We start from the raw sequence: 18478 nt of genomic DNA, 5'->3' as shown, positions 1-18478 counted from the left end.
TAAAGAGCAGTCTGTGTCCACATGCAGCAAGACCTGGACAACATCTCAACATTCAAGCTGGGGCTGATAATTGGCAAGTAACATTCACACCACACAAGTGCCAGACAAAAACCATTACCAACAAGAGAGAATCTAACATTTCCTTTGACATCCAATCCCTCACCATCCCGGGTGTCACTCTGAACCAGGAACATAACTAGAGCAGCCACATAAATACTGTGATTACAACCACAGGTCAGAGACTGGGTATTCTGTGGCAAGTAACTCAACGCCTGACTCTCTAAACCCTGTCCACATCTCGATGGTGCAATTAAGTAAGGAGTATGAGGGAACAATACCCACTTGCCTGAATTAGTAGAATTGCAAACACACTCAAGAAGCTTGACACAGATCAAGTCAACATATCCTTTTGGATTGTGGCCCAAATCAACATTCACACGTTCCATCACGCGTGCACAGTAGCAATAGTGTGTACCATCTACTTGCCAAGACTCATTTGACAGCACCTTCCAAGCCCTTGATTTCTTCCACCAAGAAGAATGAGGATGAGAGCCGCATGAGAATACCCAAACGGCAGGAAGTTCCAAACTAATTCACACACCATCCTGACTTAGAAACATGTTGCTGCTCCTTCACTGCCATTGGATAAAATTCTTGGAATGCCCAGTCTAACAGCGCAGTGGGTATACCTTCACCACCAGGATGTCAGCAGTTCAGGAAGATAGCTCATCATCATAGCTGGTAGTATGGGAATGCTGCATGGTCACCTCCTGCTCTCCGTCTTTCCCAAGCGTTCAGTGCTCTCTTTTGCAAGGAGAGACCCATGAGGGAGAGCAATGAGAATTATTAAGTGGACAGACGGACATCATTTGTTGAAAATCTCTGTGGGAAATAGTTGTGACATTGTACTAAGATCAGGGTAAGTGTCAGTGGTGAATGGCCAGATCAGGATTGAACACATGCATTGGCAACGAAAAGTGGTTGATCTGTAAGATAAGTTAGTGTGAGGAGTGACATGCAGAAGGAGACTTGGGGAGATAGAGTGAGGAAGCTTTGACAAAGGGTCATCTGGACTTGAAATGTCAGCTCTTTTCTCTCTTTACAGATGCTGCCAGATGTGCTGAGATTTTCCAGTATTTTCTCTTGGTTTCAGATTCCAGCATCCGCAGTAATTTTCTTTTATAGAGTGAGTGGGGTTGGGATTAGACCCACAAAAGTATATACTTGAATGTGCCTTTGCACACACGCGCCTTTCCTGACCTGATTAGGTTGTTAGAACTCTTCTGGCACTGTATGCGGAAGTGTGAAATTACACCATTGCGGACAATCTCCCTGTGGACCCTTACAACCCACAGCAAAGCGCAGCCATACAACCTTGGCAGTCCAGTGCTGCAGGCCTCTGTTCAAACACTTGAACTATGCTTCAACTTTCAAAAGGATTCTTGTAAATCCTTCAGCTGAAATACACTCATGCAGCCGTAGAACCTCGCTGAAAATCAATCTGGAAGTAAGGCTGCCTACTTTCAGGCTTGTGTTTGATTTGTCAAGAACACCCAGAGCAATCTCAGTCGAATCTCAGAGCATACCCCATTGTTGGTTTCCTCAGCAACCTCCCACAATACGACCCCACCCCCTCCCCCTCCCCCACAACTCCCAATCTGTGAAGGTGCCCCTAGGCTGCAATGGAAAGAAATTAAGGTGTGTGCGCCCACCTCCTTTTCATTGGCAGGCTGGGTCTGCACCTATTGAAGCACAGAACTTATTCTGCACCTTAAGGAAAGTGTTGGAAATCATAGGGCGATGTAGAGGCCAGAGACCGACTGTCACAGATCTCCAACCAGATACCCAGGGCCAAAGATCAGGAAAATCAGCCCCTGTAGCATGAATGTAGCATACATTGAAAACAAGGGATCCTTTCTATTTGGTAACTATTTTGACAAGAGTATAAGCGTTCCTCTGATACTTCCATTGATCTTCACTGCACAGATTTTATGTAATTTTATCACTTGAATCTCTTTGCCGACCTTATTGTCCCTAATTTTTCCCAGCCACTGGAAGACATTGCTGAAGAGCTGCATCTCTATCACCACTCTGCCAAGTTGTCCTATGGTTGAATTCAGCATTTATGGGCATAAATTATTTATTTCACAGTATAATTTGGGATGTGACATTGATAAAAATGGTTTTGATATCGAACATTGCCTGAATAAGGTGTGAACGGTGTTATGTTTTGTGAACCAGGCCAAGTACATGAACCTGGACAGTGAACCTGAAATGATCTGTTTGGAGACTGGCTGGCCTAACAATACTTATCGGAAGGTCTACACGCTCTTTCTGCTGCTTTTCACTTACATGCTGCCCTTATTTATCCTCACCATAACCTACTGGAATGTAGGCATGAGGCTGTGGGGTCGGAGACCACCGGGAAATATGGACAAAAACAGAGAAGCTCAGCAAGACAAATCCAAACGGAAGGTAAGGACGTATATGTATAATAACCCAGGGAGACTCTTAGCACGTTTGAATGCATGCCTAGATTTTAGACAAACAATAATGCATCCCTGCACAGTTCATAGTCATGATGTGGAGATGCCAGCGTTGGACTGGGGTAAGCACAGTAAGAAGTCTCACAACACCAGGTTAAAGTCCAACAGGTTTATTTGGTAGCAAATACCATAAACTTTCGGAGCTTGCTGCTCCTTCGTCAGATGGAGTGGTCTCTCCATCTGACGAAGGAGCAGCAAGCTCCGAAAGCTTATGGTATTTGCTACCAAATAAACCTGTTGGACTTTAACCTGGTGTTGTGAGACTTCTTACAGTTCATAGTCCGCAGCTGGCATTATTTCCAGTAGAGGCATTTCTCTGCTTTGACATTTCCATTGCTGAAATTCACAAAGAATATTGACAAAAGGCTAAGCTGTGATTGATATGTTGGTATTCATACTTTTATAGCACGCTGCCATGATCATGGGGAAGTGATGGCCTAGTGGTATTATTGCTAGATTATTAATCCAGAAACTCAACTAATGTTCTGGGGATCTGACTTCGAATCCCACCACTGCAGATGGTGAAATTTGAATTCAGTAAAAAAAAAATCTGGGATTAAGAATCTACTGATGACCATGGAACCATTGTCAATTGTCGGGAAAACCCATCTGATCACTAATGTCCTTTGGGGAAGGAAATCTGCCGTCCTTACCCGGCCTGGTCTACATGTGACTCCAGAGCCACAGCAATGTGGTTGACACTCAACTGCCCTCCGGCAACTAGGGATGGGCAATGAATGTTGCCCAGCCAAGTGACATCAATGTCCCACAAACGAATAGTAAAAAAGAATGGATGTTGTCCTTTGCCCAATGGATAAGTAATAATTGCAAAGTGTGTTCCTAAGTCATATAGACTAGAAAGGCCCCAGCTTAGCTCCCTGGTGATGGTACTGATCTCAGCTGAGGCAGCAGTGAGTCCTATAAATGGTGCTGGATGGATGCTGGGGGAGACTCTGTGAGGACTCCTGTTTTCAATGATTTTAGCCAATATACTTCAATAAAGCTGGATGTAATAAATGGCTTTCTCATGCTGGTCTAAGAGTTTACTAAACCCCATCAATATTACTGCAATCCACCCCTAGCCTTGGGCCTGGGTTCCTGGTGAGGATTCTTACAGAAACAGTCCATCGGCTGAAAAATAATTATAAAATTGTCCTAAATTCTAACTGCAGTTAGGAGATTAAGGCTGGGCATTTCTTTGGAGTTGCTCCCGTATCACTGCCATAACTTTGATGGAGGCAGTAACCTTGTTTATATGGGGGTTTCCACCATACTGTGACTGAAATTGCAGTAGCAAGGTGGAAGCAACTAGTGTTTTATTTTTCTTTGGTTTGAAATTTTCCTGAAGGGTTATAATTGATATAGAGAAGTAGACCTGGATAAAATAACAATTTATTAAAATCTACTTCTTTCAGGTAATCAAGATGCTATTTATAATTGTAGCTGTTTTCGCTCTTTGCTGGCTGCCATTTCACATCTTCAGTGTCACATATGAGTTCAATCCTGCCGTGCTGCCAAGTGACCCCGTGGACATCACTGCCCTTTACTTTTTCTCCCATTACCTGGCCATGTCACATAGTTTCTGGAACCCTCTTATTTACGGATTCTACAATGACAATTTCAGGGTATGTTAACATTCAAGGTAAGAAGCACATGTATAAGCACAGGATACGCACCTGAGTGAGAAGGGAATGGAAGGTCAGAAAGAGTTATTCTCATGGAGTTGTCTGAGGAAAGGCAGGAGGAGGCTCAAGTAGAGTACTAACACTGGCATGGATTGGTTGGCCCACATAGTCTGCTTCTGTGGGGTATATCCCATATACTCATGTCACTTGGCTGAGTTTAGCACCAAATAGTACCTGAAAAACAGACACAATGCACAGAAACAGTGACTACTGATCCTTAACTAATCTGCAGAGGCCTTATTTTAGTGAGCAAGAGATAAATTTACAGAACAAAATCACTAAGGAAATGATGGAAGCAGAAAGTGTTAACTCTTTTCAAATGAAAAATAGATGAATTTCTTTCAGAAAACAGATACAGGATATTGGTATTTTGAGACAGAGATAAGCTAAGTGTAGCTTACTTGGGAAGAACAGGGGTGAGAGAAGAGTAAGGCCTGATAACGCTTGACGTTGTCCAGCCAGATCTAGTGATGGATGGTTCAGCTGAATGAAGTGAAGATTGGGGCTGAACCCAGGGAACAGATAGGCTGGAAGAGAATTAAAGTTTTATTGGGATAAGAACACACCAGCGACAGGCACAACGAATGGTTGAGCAGATCAACATCTACAGAAGTAATGTGATGGATGAAGGGCCAAAGGTTATGCGGAAAAGTTTGAAAGACAGGCTATAAATGACACAAAGAAGAATATTTTCGAGGGCAGATGTAAAAGAGATGGGCTTGGAAGGGGATGTGGATGATGAGGTATACAAAGAAGTGGTTGAAAACGGCTTTGTCTGTGATCAATTTGATGGGAGTAGAGAGGCCACGTGAAATGGCAAGATCAAGGGAAAGCCATGAATATGCAGAGGAGAGTTTAAGTTAAAGGATGACAGGAGGATTTTCGAAAGCGTCATGGACGATGGGTTCAAGAGTAAAATACTGAGGACGCTGGAACTCTGAAACGTAAACAAAAGTGCTGGAAATACTCAGGTCAAGCAGCATCGGTGGAGAGAGAAAGGGAATTAACATGTCAGGCCAATGACCTTTTCCAGAACTGAAAAAGTTTGTAACAGGTTTCACTCAAGTGCAGAGGTGGGGAAAAGGGGAAGGAAATAACAAAAGGGAAAATCTGTATTGGACTAGAAGGCAGGAGATTAAATGATGAAATGATGGTGGTGCAAAGTGAAAGGAGATGGCACATGTAAAGAAACAAACAATATGGGCGAGATTCTCTGGCCTCCCTGCCACTGTCAATGGGCGGAGGTTCGTTACTGGCGGGACTGGAGCTGCTGACGTGAATGGCTGGAGAATTCTGGCTGAGATCTATGGGACTTGTAAATGGAAATGGCAGACTCATTAGCAGCACTTCTGGCCAAAAATATGGGATCAGTGGTCATGGCCTGAAATTGTTGAACTCGATGCTGAGTCCAGAAGGTGTGTGAATCCCTCACTGAAAGATGTGACGCTGTTCCTAGATCTTTGAGATGGATATTCAGTGTGAGGACAGAGGGAAGAAGAGGGTATTCACCTTAAAGTTGCAAAGGTTAAAGGGTTAGTTAGAAAGCACATTGGAATATCCCGAGGTCATAAAAGGTCCTTTATAAATGCAAGCGTTTTCCTTTATTTGTTCCCTTAATGCTGTAGCTGCCTTTAAAGACTGAATTTCTCACAATCAGCCTTACCTGAACCCTCCAATAACACTCAAAGTCCACAATCCTTGGTGTAATGAGGACAAACAGGAAATCCACATCCATCAGTGCACATGGGGGAATGTAAACTTCCAATGCCCTGCAGTTACTGTTTTGCCCAGGAGAATTGGCTTGCTCGAGTTTCAGTTAATAACCATTGCCAGTTTTGATGTTAAAGACTTTAGCATTTTTTTAAAAGTAAGTTTCCATATTTGCCCAATCTACAATACACTCTGGCTAAAGCAGTTAGGTTATGACCTTGGGAAAAGAAGCAGAGAAGATGTAGAGAGCAGCCAGTATCCAGATAGATTAAGAGTTGAAGGAAATTGAAAGTTTATAATGAAGAAAAGAGGAAGAGAGGAAAAAAGACTGGACATTGTCATATAGGAAAAAAAGCGAGTAAGGATAAAAATAGTAATAGGTTGGGCCACAGTGGAGAAGGTTAAGGAACGGCAAGAAAACAACTGAAACAGGAGGAGAGCAGACTGTGCAGATTCATATGGTTCCATATCCCAAATAGAATTTGGGTCACAGGGTGCTTGGTGTAGAAATCTTCTAGATTTGGAGTCAACCCTGGTGAACAAGCAGCCCCACTTCTCACCAAAATTTCAGGGCGAGGTCTCCAGTTTCGTGGAAGCAGAAGTTATTAGTCTAGATAATATCTACAAGATCCATTATTTCTCTAGCTTATAAACAGGGTCTAATATAACAATGAAATTCTGTTTATTGACAGGCTGACCTGCAACGTTTGTGCATTAGGTTCTATCCATCACAATGTTGCCTTCACATGTATGGAGATAATCTCTCAACCCACAGTGATTCTGAAATCTTTAGAAAAGAAAACACCATCAGTCTGCGTTTGAGCTCAATGGAAAGCTGTAGATCTCTTGTCTCCAGAAAACAATCCGTTGGCACCACTCCCCGAGCAGTCCAAATCCACAGTAAGTAATGCAGAAAGAAGCACTTCATCTTTAAGTTTTCAAATAAATTTGAAGTTTGATTTTGCACATAATCATAGGAAATGTATATTGTCAAGGGGATGGGGTAGGGTTGGGAATACGATTTAGAATGTGTCGAGGACTGCTTCTTAGGTATCAGTATGTTCCTAGTCCAACTAAGAAAGAAGCACTGCTTTAGTTCTGAGAAAGGAACAGCACAAATAGCAGATGTGAAAGTAGGATTGGGAAATAGTGCCCATAACATAATTGAGGTCAACCAAGAATAGAAAAGGATACTGAAGATAAGGGCATCAAACAGGAAAAGGAACATAGCTTGAAATTAACTGAGCAAAAAAAGTTATCAAAACAAATTGACAAAGCGTCTGTGGAAAATCTTCAAAGAGAAGCTAGGTGGAATGGAAAATTAATAAGGGTGCATTTAGAAAGAGTTCAGTGGATCAATAGAGAGATTAAAGCTCAAGTGAAATTTAAAAGTAAGACATTTAAAAAGTTGGAATTAAAAATACTAAAGAAGAGTACTCGTGAGAAGTACAGTGAATGCAGTTGGAAGGTGATAAATGAGATCAAAATGACTAGAATGGAGTTTAGGAAGCGACTCACAGAGAGTATATAAAATAAAGAGTTTGATTATTTATAAGCCTAAGAAAAATAAAGGCTAGTTTCAGTTCAGTGAACTCTCACCTGAAGCAAAATCGATTATTTTGGAATGTTCTATCCAGTTGTACCTGAGCTGGAAAAAATGAAAGGTGTCCCATTGTCCAACGCTATGCCTTTCACCTTGATCAGCATAAAACTTGTCCAAGCAAATGGGATTTCAAGAATTGTTTTGTTATGTTTACTCTTCAATTGTCTCATTTATTACATTAGCTTCTTGCCCTATTCTTGTTTTTATTTACTGCCCTCTGCCTTTTTTTGAATTCCTTTGGTCATTCGGAACGCACATCATTCTTAGAATCATAGAATCGCTACAGTGCAGAAGGAGGCCATTCGGCCCATTGAGTCTACACCAACCACAATCCCACCCAGGCCCTAATCCCATAACCCCATATAATTACTTTGCTAATCCCCTAACACTAGGGTCAATTTAGTATGGCCAATCAACCTAACCCGCACATCTTTGGAGTGTGGGAGGAAACCGGAGCACCCGGAGGAAACCCACGCAGGCACAGGGAGAACGTGTAAACTCCACAGAGACAATGACCCGAGGCCGGAATTGAACCCGGGTCCCTGGCGCTGTGAGGCAGCAGTGCTGTGCCACCGTGCTGCCCTGAAGAGGTCAGGAAGCTAGCCAACCCCCAGGTCTTTGCCAATGCTACTCTGCAATCTTTTGTGTAGACTTGCGTGAATGCAAGTTGAGCTGATAGAGCCTTGAAGATTTCCTCTCTCTATGTAAAGAAACATTGCTGAATAACTCTCGCTGATAGTACACCTGAGGCTCTTGTGCTCATCGCATGGGGAACTTCAAGCTAATTCATACACATCACTTCTGAACATCAATGGCAAAAGGAAAGCAAACATGATATGCCATCACAGACATGCACATTTTAACATCACTTGACAGAAATGTGAAATGATTAATTTTGTAAAATTAAAATTAACCGAATCTTTTGATGAAGTTACAGAGAGACACATAGATAACATTGAAACCCATGTGATTAAAGAGGTAGTGACAGTACAGAAACAACAATACCTAAATGAAAGCAGTGGTGAGTGGTTGCATTTCAGTCTGCAGACAAGTATACAATGTTATCTCCATGGGTTGGTGTTAGTTTGAGACAACTCAAAAATTGGAAATGTTGTAAACAGGAGGATAGTGGCAGACTTCAGGAGGACGCCTGAAGTCTGCCACTATCAGTAAAATGGGCAGACACATGGCAGATGAAAAGTATAAAGTGATGTATTTTGAAAGGAAGAATGAGAAGAGGCAATATGTACTAAATGGTACATTTTAAAGAAGATACAGGAACAGACAAACCTCTTGGGTTACATACACAAATCTGATGTTTCAAGGACAAGTTGAGAAGTCTGGTTAAAAGCCGTAATGCATCTTTGGCTTTTTAGAGATATGGGGACAGATTTTATGGGAGTGGTGGTGGAGGGGAGGGGGGTCCGATGATGGTCAGGGGGTGCAGTTGTTGGGCAGGGCAGGCTTCAACCACGTGGGACTTAGCAGTTGATAGTTGGGGAGAGCAGTTGGTGGTCTCTTAGTGTTTGGAATGGAACGGGTCAATGGTGGTGAGGTGAGAGAGTCTGTGGGAGGGATGGTTTACTGAGTAGCTTTTTGGGCCTTGTGGAAGTACTCCTGTTCCCCCTGTCCATCAAGACATGCTGTCAAAGTAGAGATAAAAGATTAAATACAAGAGATTTAGAACAGTTAGCAGAAAGTTGTGAAGCTGCATAATGTCCTATCAATGATTGAAGCAATGTTGACATTTGAGTATAGGTTGGTCAGGTGCTTGAAGCAAAATGGGATAATGGGGTATAGTCACATAAAGGACAGGATTAGGACAACTGCTCATATAGTGCATGAACGCCAAGACTAATTGGTTGGGGCAAATGGTCTATGTTGACATTTCTATGTAATTCAACGTACATCAGCTTTCTTGTACCGTTTGTACTTAGGAGCACCTTCAAGTCCATCTCTGCTCACTGTTTAAGTGGACGCATACCAATAATTCACATAGAATAAATCACAAAATGAATGGTGACTGTAGTCTATCTCAAATGATACTCTGTGCATATATTAAACTAGTGCTTGTGTTATTTTCAAATGATCATCAGTTACAAATGAATGACTTAAATTCCTTCTAGAACAGATGTGAGACTAATAAACCACAGATAGGGCATTTTCATCCATATTGCTTCCTGTTTACCCGACTGAGATTTTTCAAAATAAAACCTCAGAATTCCACATAGAAATCAAAGGACCAAAGATGATAATCCTGTCAAATTATTACTACTCGAGAACCCACAGCTGAAGCTCAGCCCGGTATGTACAGGATAAATTGTGAGATATATTTGTCAATACAACTGTAGCAACCATTGTTTTCCTCACTTAATTTAGCTCTCAATGGCGAATAATCTGTCTGTTTAGGATTAGCACACTAACAATTGATTATACTTGAACATAGAATTTCTAACTAGAGGAGCCATAGAATCCTTGCAGTGCAGAAAGAGGCCATTCAGCCCATTGAATCTGCACCGACTCATCCAAAGAGCATCCAACACAGGCCCTCCCCTCTGCCCTATCCCCGTAACCCCACATATTTACCATGGCTAACCCACCTAACCTGCACATCTTTGGACTGTGGGAGGAAACTGGAGCACCCGGAGGAAACACATGCAGACACAGGGAGAGAACATGGAAGCTCCACACAGTCACCTGAGGCTGGAATTGGACCCAGGTCCCTGGCGCTGTGAGGCAGCAGTGTTAACCACTGTGCCACCCCTTAACACAAAGGACAGGATTAGGAACACTGCTCACGAGCAGTAAGACAAACTGGTTGGGGGAAAAAGTCTTGTATCTATTTTGAAATTACTATGTAATTTGGTGTGCATCAGCTTCCTTGTGCTGCCACCATGCAAGTGAATATGATGATACAGTAGAGGAGGCACAGTGTGAACAAGCAAAAATGTCACGTTCTGAAGAGTAAGAATGGTCCACTTCACTTTAACTGCAGCAATCGGCACTCCCTTTATACTAGAAAAACTATCTCACTCTGAGATTCATATCAGGTCTTCCATTATTCCAAAATTTATGCCTCTACTTTGTGCAGAAGGAGGTGAAACTGATGATTTTGATTATCCTTTACCTTAGGATGAGACAGTCATTTAAAAGCACTATCCTTTCACCCCTTGAACCTGCTTAGTTGAATTTATTTCAAGTGAATCGGTTGGAAGTCCTCTCATTCAGTCTGTTGCAGATTCTAACCTTAAACTCCTCAGATAAAGAACACTGTGATAGCTAACCAATTTTTTATTTTTGCCTTTGTGTTATAACTCAATAAGCGCAGCACAGATCCACTCATCAAAATTATTGGATCATGAAGTAACAATCTATCACTAATTCAGTCAGCTGTATTCAAAACATAATAGATTTGACACTATTCAAGAACTTATAATCATAATTTGAATTCATGTCAGTGTAATTAGTCAAGAGAAACATTAATAAGTGCCAAACAATGTCTCCTATAAGCAAAGGCATCCTGCTGAATAGAAATTAGATGTTTTAGAATAAAATAATATTTGCCATGCCAAGATAATTCCTTGCAGCTGGAAATAAGTTGTGTTATTTATAGCATCATTTAATTGATGGTGTTCTTTATGTGACAGCTGGTTCATGTTTACAGAAATTGCACTAATTAATCAAGCAATATTTGCCACGTAAATGTAAATTAGTCATACTAGGAATTCAACTCGTGTCTGTTTGTTCCTCTCTTCCCTTTCCTTTACCAGTTTTAACAGAGGGCCAATGGTTAATATTCGTTGCACTGTTTCAGGATGCGTGGGCTTGCAATGTACTGTTAACAAGGGCTGGAACTGGATAACTTTGCTTTCTAATCATTAAAAAAAAACGTTTTGCTATTTCTTAATTAAGTTTCCTCCCCCGTTTTAATATTTCCACTGTTTTTCATGTTGCGGCTTTTCGTTTTTTAAAATTGGTTATTGGTTGATACAAAGAACAGAGAACAAAGAAAAGTACAGCCCAGGAACAGGCCCTTTGGCCCTCCAAGCCCGCATCGATCATGATGTCTGCCTAAACCAAAACCATATGCACTTACGGGGACTGTATCCTTCCATTCCCATCTTATTCATGTATTCGACTAGTTGCCCCTTAAATGCCGCTTTGTGCCTGCTCCCAGGTACAATAGCGGCATTTAAGGGGCAGGTCTCGCAAAGATGAGTGAAACTTAATTAAGCAGTTCAGAAATGTCAGAATGTGAATAGAGATGCCCCGAGAATTTAACTAATCAAAACTAAACAACCTGTCAGCACAGACTATTGACACGTTTCTTGATATTTGGCAGTCATATAGACCAAGCTTGAGAAGTTCCATGGAGCTAAGTGACAACAATTCTGATCCTATTATCATATGAACTCATCCAAAACGCCGATGCCCGTTTCCTAACTCACACCATCCCATTCTCCCATCATATCTCTTCTTGCTGCCCTACATTGATTCTTGGTCTAGCAATGTCGCAAATTTAAAGCTCTCATCACTATATTGAAATCCCTCCATGGGCTCACCCCTCTTCATTTCCATAACCTCCTCCTGCCCTACAATCACTAAAAACTCTGTGTTCCTCCAATTCTAACCTCACAATTTCCTTTATTCTAACATTAACCTTCAGATGTTCAGACCCCAAGCTTAGAAATTCAATTCTGGAAGCTCTCTACTTCTACCTCTCCTTTAAGATCCCCAAACCCACTGACATGAATTTCTGCTCCTGTATCGGGTGGTGGGATTTGGGAAGTTTTCCAGCTTCCTGGTTTCTCTGGTGCATTGTCCCCATTGTTTGCTTGTATTGTAGGCCCTCACCCTTCACAACCCCGCAATCCCCACTGACTCCCCATAGCCAAAGTGCCAACTCATGCCAACCCATGCCCCATACCAACCACCATGGTCCTTTATAGACCTTATGCCATCTTAGTGTCAACGTATACCTCTCCTGTGAAGGAGAAGGCATATTACAATGTTAAAAGCATTATATAAATGCAAGTTTTAATTATCTACCTTACAATTGCCACTGATGAGTCAGGCTAGATTTGGTAATTATTCCTGGCTCAGATTACCAAATTTATCATGGAATTTACTTGATTTAAACTTTCCATTGTCAGGCAAAGTCAGTGACCATCACAAAAGCGCCTGATAGCATTCTTTTAGGAGGTGATTGAAATAATGGATGGGGAAAATTAAGTATATGTGGCGTGCATGAACTTTCAAGAAAGCCTTGGATGATTATTGGATTTTACAGAATCTTTACTTGAACACTCATGAGCTAGGTGACAGATGTAAACTGTACTGGACGAAGATGAGCAAATATCTTTTTTATTTGAAGTTTTTAAATTGTGAAAGGATTAAGGCTATGTTTTTAATCAGGTTTTCTATCCTCTAATATCGAATCCCATAATCTTCTCTAATGTACTTCAATGAGATGCCCTATCCAAGGATTTCTTGAAAGTTCATATACTTAATACACTCATACACTACATACACTTAATTTTCCCCATCCATTTTTAGTTACCTTCATAAAGAATGCTACTGGGTTTTTGGTGCATGATCCACCATTCGGAGTAGTGCTCAATCACCTCAACCCTAGTAGTTGCACTCTGTCATATTTGGTTCAAGTTCAACAAGAGGGCTAGCACATAATCTCAGCTCAAACCTCAGTGCAGTTCTGAAGAAATATTGCATTGTCCAAGTTAACTAAGTTCCCATCCACACATTCAAACAGACGTAAAACAATTATGGTGCAATTAAAAGAAAAACAGGACTTTCCTAGTCTCCTTGTTAAAGTTTATCCATCAACTAGTCCCACCAACTATTTGTTTATCTTGTTTGTTGCACGTGAGATCGTGTGCTCAAATTGGCTGTCACATTTATCTTCATAACTGTGCCAACAATTCATGGGTTGTGAAGGGCTTAGGGATGTTCCGAGGACTGAGAGATGTTATATAAATATTATTCCATTGGAATTGATGGGCTGTATTGTCTTCTCCTGCTATATCTTCATCTTTAAAGCCCATATCTTTAACCAAGATTTTTAAAATCTCATCTTTCTTCAAAAGAAGAGTCATTTTGGACTCAAGACGTTAATTCTATTCCTCGCCCCACAGATGCTGTAAGACCTGCTGTGTTTTTCCAGCACTTTTCTGTTTTTATTTCAGATTCCCTGCAGTATTTTCCTTTTATTTCAGTACCTCTGAGTTCATTGTACATCATGGGTTACTTAAGAGAACAAGCCTTTGCATGTCATTCACTAGTTAGAAATTTCCATGTCCCCTATCAGTCGAACTTACAGCTTGTCTGATTGAGATTGCACCAGTCCTTAATTAAAGAGCAATGTGATGGCCATTAGAAACTGAGTTTAGACTGCTCCTGTGTAATTTAATGTAGAACCCTTCCAGGCAGCAGAGTGAAATGACCTGTATTCCATTAATCTGAAATTGACAAGAAGCCACTGATTCCTCAGTCCACTATATTATAGAAATAAATTGACTCATTAAAAGTGGACTCACATCTGAATGGGGAATGAAAGCAGCAATCAACTGCTTAGCCTGTCCAAGCTCTTTCACATCATGGGAGTATACTGGAACAGAAAGACAAACAATATAAGCAGATGTAGTCCCTCGAGCCTTGTCCAGCATTTAACAGGATCATGACTGATCATTGACCTTAACTCCACTTTCCCACCTGATCCCCATATCTCTTACAGTCCAAAAACCTATTGATTTTAGCCTTGAAAATTCAATATTCACAGCACTCTACAGGAGAGATTTCCAAAGAGACTCTCAAACTCCCAGGTGAAGACATTTCTCATCTCAATCCCAAACGGCCAGCCCCTTATCCTGAAACCAGACCCTATAGTTCTTTCCAGCCAGGGAAGATAGCCTTTCATTCTTCTAAACTCAAGAGAGTATAGATTCATTCTACCTAATCTCTCTTCAGAGGAATCAATCTAGTAAACGTTTGTTACATCCCATCTAAGGTAATATATCCTTTCTTAGGTCCGGAATCCAAGCTGCATACAGTGCTCCAGGTGTGATCTCACTGAAGCTCTTGATTTGATTTGATTTGATTTATTACTGTCACATGTATTAGCATACAGTGAAAAGTATTGTTTCTTGTGCGCTATACAGACGAGCATACCGCAAGAAACTACAAAAGGTTGTGAATGTAGCCCAATCCATCACGCAAACCAACCTCCCATCCATTGACTCTGTCTACACTTCCCACTGACTCGGCAAAGCAGCCAGCATAATTAAGGACCCCATGCACACCGGACATTCTCTGTTCCACCTTCTGAAGGACATTCTCTCTTTCAAATGTCTGAAGTCACATACCAACCGACTCAAGAATAGCTTCTTCCCTGCTGCTGTCAGACATTTGAATGGACCTACCTTGCTTTAAGTTGATCTTTCTCTACACTCCAGCTGTGACTGTAACGCTACATTCTGCACCCTTTCGTTTCCTTCTCTATGAATGGTATGCTTTGTCTGCATAGCGCGCAAGAAACAATACTTTTCACTGTATGCTAATACATGTGACAATAATAAATCATAGAATCATAGAAACCCTACAGTACAGAAAGAGGCCATTCGGCCCATCGAGTCTGCACCGACCACAATCCCACCCAGGCCCTACCCCCATATCCCTACATATTTTACCCGCTAATCTCTCTAATCTATGCATCCCAGGACACTAAGGGGCAATTTTATTAGCATAGCCAATCAACCTAACCTGCACATCTTTGGACTGGATCAAATCAGATCAAATCAAATCAAAGCTCTACTCTTGCAGCAAGACCTCTTGACTCTTATACTTCAATTGCCTTTCAATTAAAGCCGACACAGCATTTTTTGTCTATTGTTTGCTGTATCTGCATGTTAACTTTTTCTGCTTCATGCGCAAAAAAGTCCAAACCTTCTGAACACTAACATATCAATGCCACTTATACTTAAAACATTCAAACTTTCATATGTAATTCTCAAATACAATGTGAAATTTTAACACATTACGATCTTTTTCCCCAGAAGATCCCTTACTATGAGATCGCAAATTAACCTGCCTCATTACACAAAACAAGATCTAAAATAGTCTCTTCCCGGTTGCTTCCACGATATATTGTTCTAGGAAATTGTCACAAACGCATTCCATTCAAACTCTGGGCTACCTTTGCGGCTTTGATCTGACCTGATTGATATCCTCATTTCAAAGAATCAGAGTGATTTCATTGAAAAGCATGATATTTTTAAAGGGCCCGATAGGTAAGATGCTGAGTGGCTGTTTCCCAGGCTGGAGAGTCTAAACATAGGGGCGGCACGGTAGCACAGTGGTTAGCACTGCTGCTTCACAGCTCCAGGGTCCCGGGTTCGATGCTCGGGTCACTGTCTGTGTGGAGTTTGCACATTCTCCTCGTGTCTGCGTGGGTTTCCTCCGGGTGCTCCGGTTTCCTCCCACAGTCCAAAGATGTGCGGGTTAGGTTGATTGGCCAGGTTAAAAATTGCCCCTTAGAGTTCTGAGATGCGTGGATTAGCGGGTAAATATGTGGGAGTAGGGCCTGGGTGGGATTGTGGTCGGTGCAGACTCGATGGGCCGAATGGCCTCCTTCTGCACTGTAGGGTTTCTATGAGTTCTATGAGTTATTCTATGAGTTCTATAGGGGGGGCATAGCCTCAGGATAAAATGTTGACCTTTTAGGTTTGAGATGAGGAGATATTCCTTCAGAACATTATAAACCTGTGAAACTCTCTACCCCCAACAGCTGCGGTTACTCAGTTTACTGAGTACATTCAAGATGGTGATCGATAAATAGTTTAACACTCAGGGAATCGAGGGATATGGGACTAGACTAAGAAAATAAATTTGAGGTGGAACATTATCCATGATCTCACTGAATGACAAAGCAGGTTCAAGTGGCAGCATGGCCTATTCCTGCTCCTATTTCTTGTGCTTTTATCAAAACTTCCATGTAGCCACAACCACGTTTGATCAACATCTTTTTATTTTTTTTTAGCTACTTCCGTGATGTGACATTTAAATCTAACCAATTGTCCTGGATCCCAATGAATGCTTTACACATAGATGAATATTATTTGATCTTCCATCGGAGTTGTACCAGGTGAAGTTAACGCCAGCAACACAGGGGAATCGTGATTTTTGTACAAAATGAGAAAATGTATCCAGCATTCAAAAAGGAAAGAGAACCTGGAAATTCGAATGGGAAGAGGCCAGCTAAATGGCAAGATTACCAAAGCAGTAGCGTCACTTCACTTGGAAAGGAATGCGTTTCATGCTTTAGACTCGGATACATACAAAATCAAATTGTATTGACTTGATACGTGTGGAAAATGTAGACTGATTCTGCATGTTATCTGTTTCTCTAATTTAAAAAAAAGCATATTTTTAAACAGTGTAAAATGTTACATTTTCTTCAGTGTTTGTTGGTAGTTTGTCCCTAGTTTAATGACCAAGTAAGTGGAACAAAGAAACAATCTAGAGGCAATCAATAATTACTGTGTAACATCATTGTGCCGTTTATACTCACCTGTATATGTTGGTACTGTAGAATGATTACCTTAAGTGATCAACAAGGCTGTCATTTAATGGAAGGGCTCAAATGATGAGTTTTATTGACATCACCCAAACCTTATATATTTTATTCATTTACGAGGTGTGTGGGCATAGCCCCAGTATTTAATACCCATCCTTGAGAAGGTAGTGGAGAGCTGTCTTCTTGAATACACTCGAGTGGTTTGCTTGGCCATTTCAGAGGGTAGTTAAGAGTTATTGATTTGGAGTCACATTCAGGCCAATCCAGAAGGGCAGACCAGGTAATTTTGTTCCACAAAAGATGTTCACAAACCAGACATTTATTTACAGCAATCCAATTGTTTCATGACCGCCGCTAATGATGCTAGTTTTTGTTCTGTTCCACATTTATAATTTATTTAATGAATTGAATTTAAATTCCCTACCTGCCATGGTGGGATTGGAACTCTTGTCCAGACCATTAACACAAGCCTCTGGAATACTAGTCCGGTGACATAATCACGATGCTACTGTACTCTAAGCCTTGTTTCTCACTGGCAGAAATGTTTATAACATACTAAATCAGATTTTTTTAAATAAACAGATTTATCATTCTGGCTGAGTTGCAGGGTTCAATAAATAAGTAAATGTGAGATGACTATTATATTGTCAACCCACAATTGACAGAATATCATCTTCATTCAAAGAAATGAACTTTCAATTCCAATAAAATAGTTATGCTACAGTTACACCATGTCACCAAGCATTGTTACAAGGAAGCATTAATTCTGGGACGACCCAATGCTTTTAGTTTATTGGCACGATTTTTAAAAAATAGATGCACAATTTTAATAAGTTTAATCATACTTAAGTTAGAGCCACGGTTGTAGAATGCTGTAGATGCAAATTAGAATCAATGGGGGCGATTTTACCATCATGTTGCGCCTGTTTTCGGGTGCGACGCAGTGGCAAAGTCTGGCATAAAGTGCTTAGCACAATTGTCGAAGGTTTTCGTAACCAGCGCCATTTTACAAGCGCCGGATTTCCAGCGCAGTCAGCCTCTCGCCAGGAATGGGCGGGAGGCAGGTTAATATATGTAAGTTTATTTTAATGCTGTTCTACATCTGCTTAATGAGCCCGGTGCTCAATCGTCTGGGCCCGCCCCCCCCTTATGACCTTGTCGGGAAAGGTTTTTGCCGGCAAGGAATAGACATGCTCCCCATGAATGGGGAATAGTCGACTTGGCCTCGCCAGTGGAACCGGAGGCCATTGAGGTTCCCCGGGGAGGCCGAGGGCAAGGGGGGGTGCCCCTTGGGCAGTGCCAGACTGGAACTGGGTCAATGCCCACCATGTGGGCAATGGCCACC

General features: G+C 41.4%; 1 protein-coding gene across 1 annotated transcript in view; it reads left to right on the top strand.

The window, feature by feature from the left end:
* The window catches only part of LOC144505474 (RYamide receptor-like), a 69819-nt gene extending 52091 nt beyond the window's left edge, over positions 1-17728 (top strand). Inside the window, exons 4-7 of the mRNA XM_078231582.1 lie at positions 2242-2475; positions 3962-4171; positions 6634-6841; positions 16597-17728. Of these exons, the coding sequence (XP_078087708.1) occupies positions 2242-2475; positions 3962-4171; positions 6634-6841; positions 16597-16613 (669 nt within the window). The 3' untranslated portion in view covers positions 16614-17728. The remainder of the gene's footprint in view (positions 1-2241; positions 2476-3961; positions 4172-6633; positions 6842-16596) is intronic.
* Positions 17729-18478: the final 750 nt, after the last annotated feature.

Source organism: Mustelus asterias, chromosome 16 (assembly GCF_964213995.1).
Source record: "Mustelus asterias chromosome 16, sMusAst1.hap1.1, whole genome shotgun sequence".
Classification (NCBI taxonomy): Eukaryota; Metazoa; Chordata; class Chondrichthyes; order Carcharhiniformes; family Triakidae; genus Mustelus; species Mustelus asterias.
The sequence above is the reverse complement of the archived record's forward strand: the minus strand, read 5'-3'. Positions and strand labels throughout refer to the sequence as shown.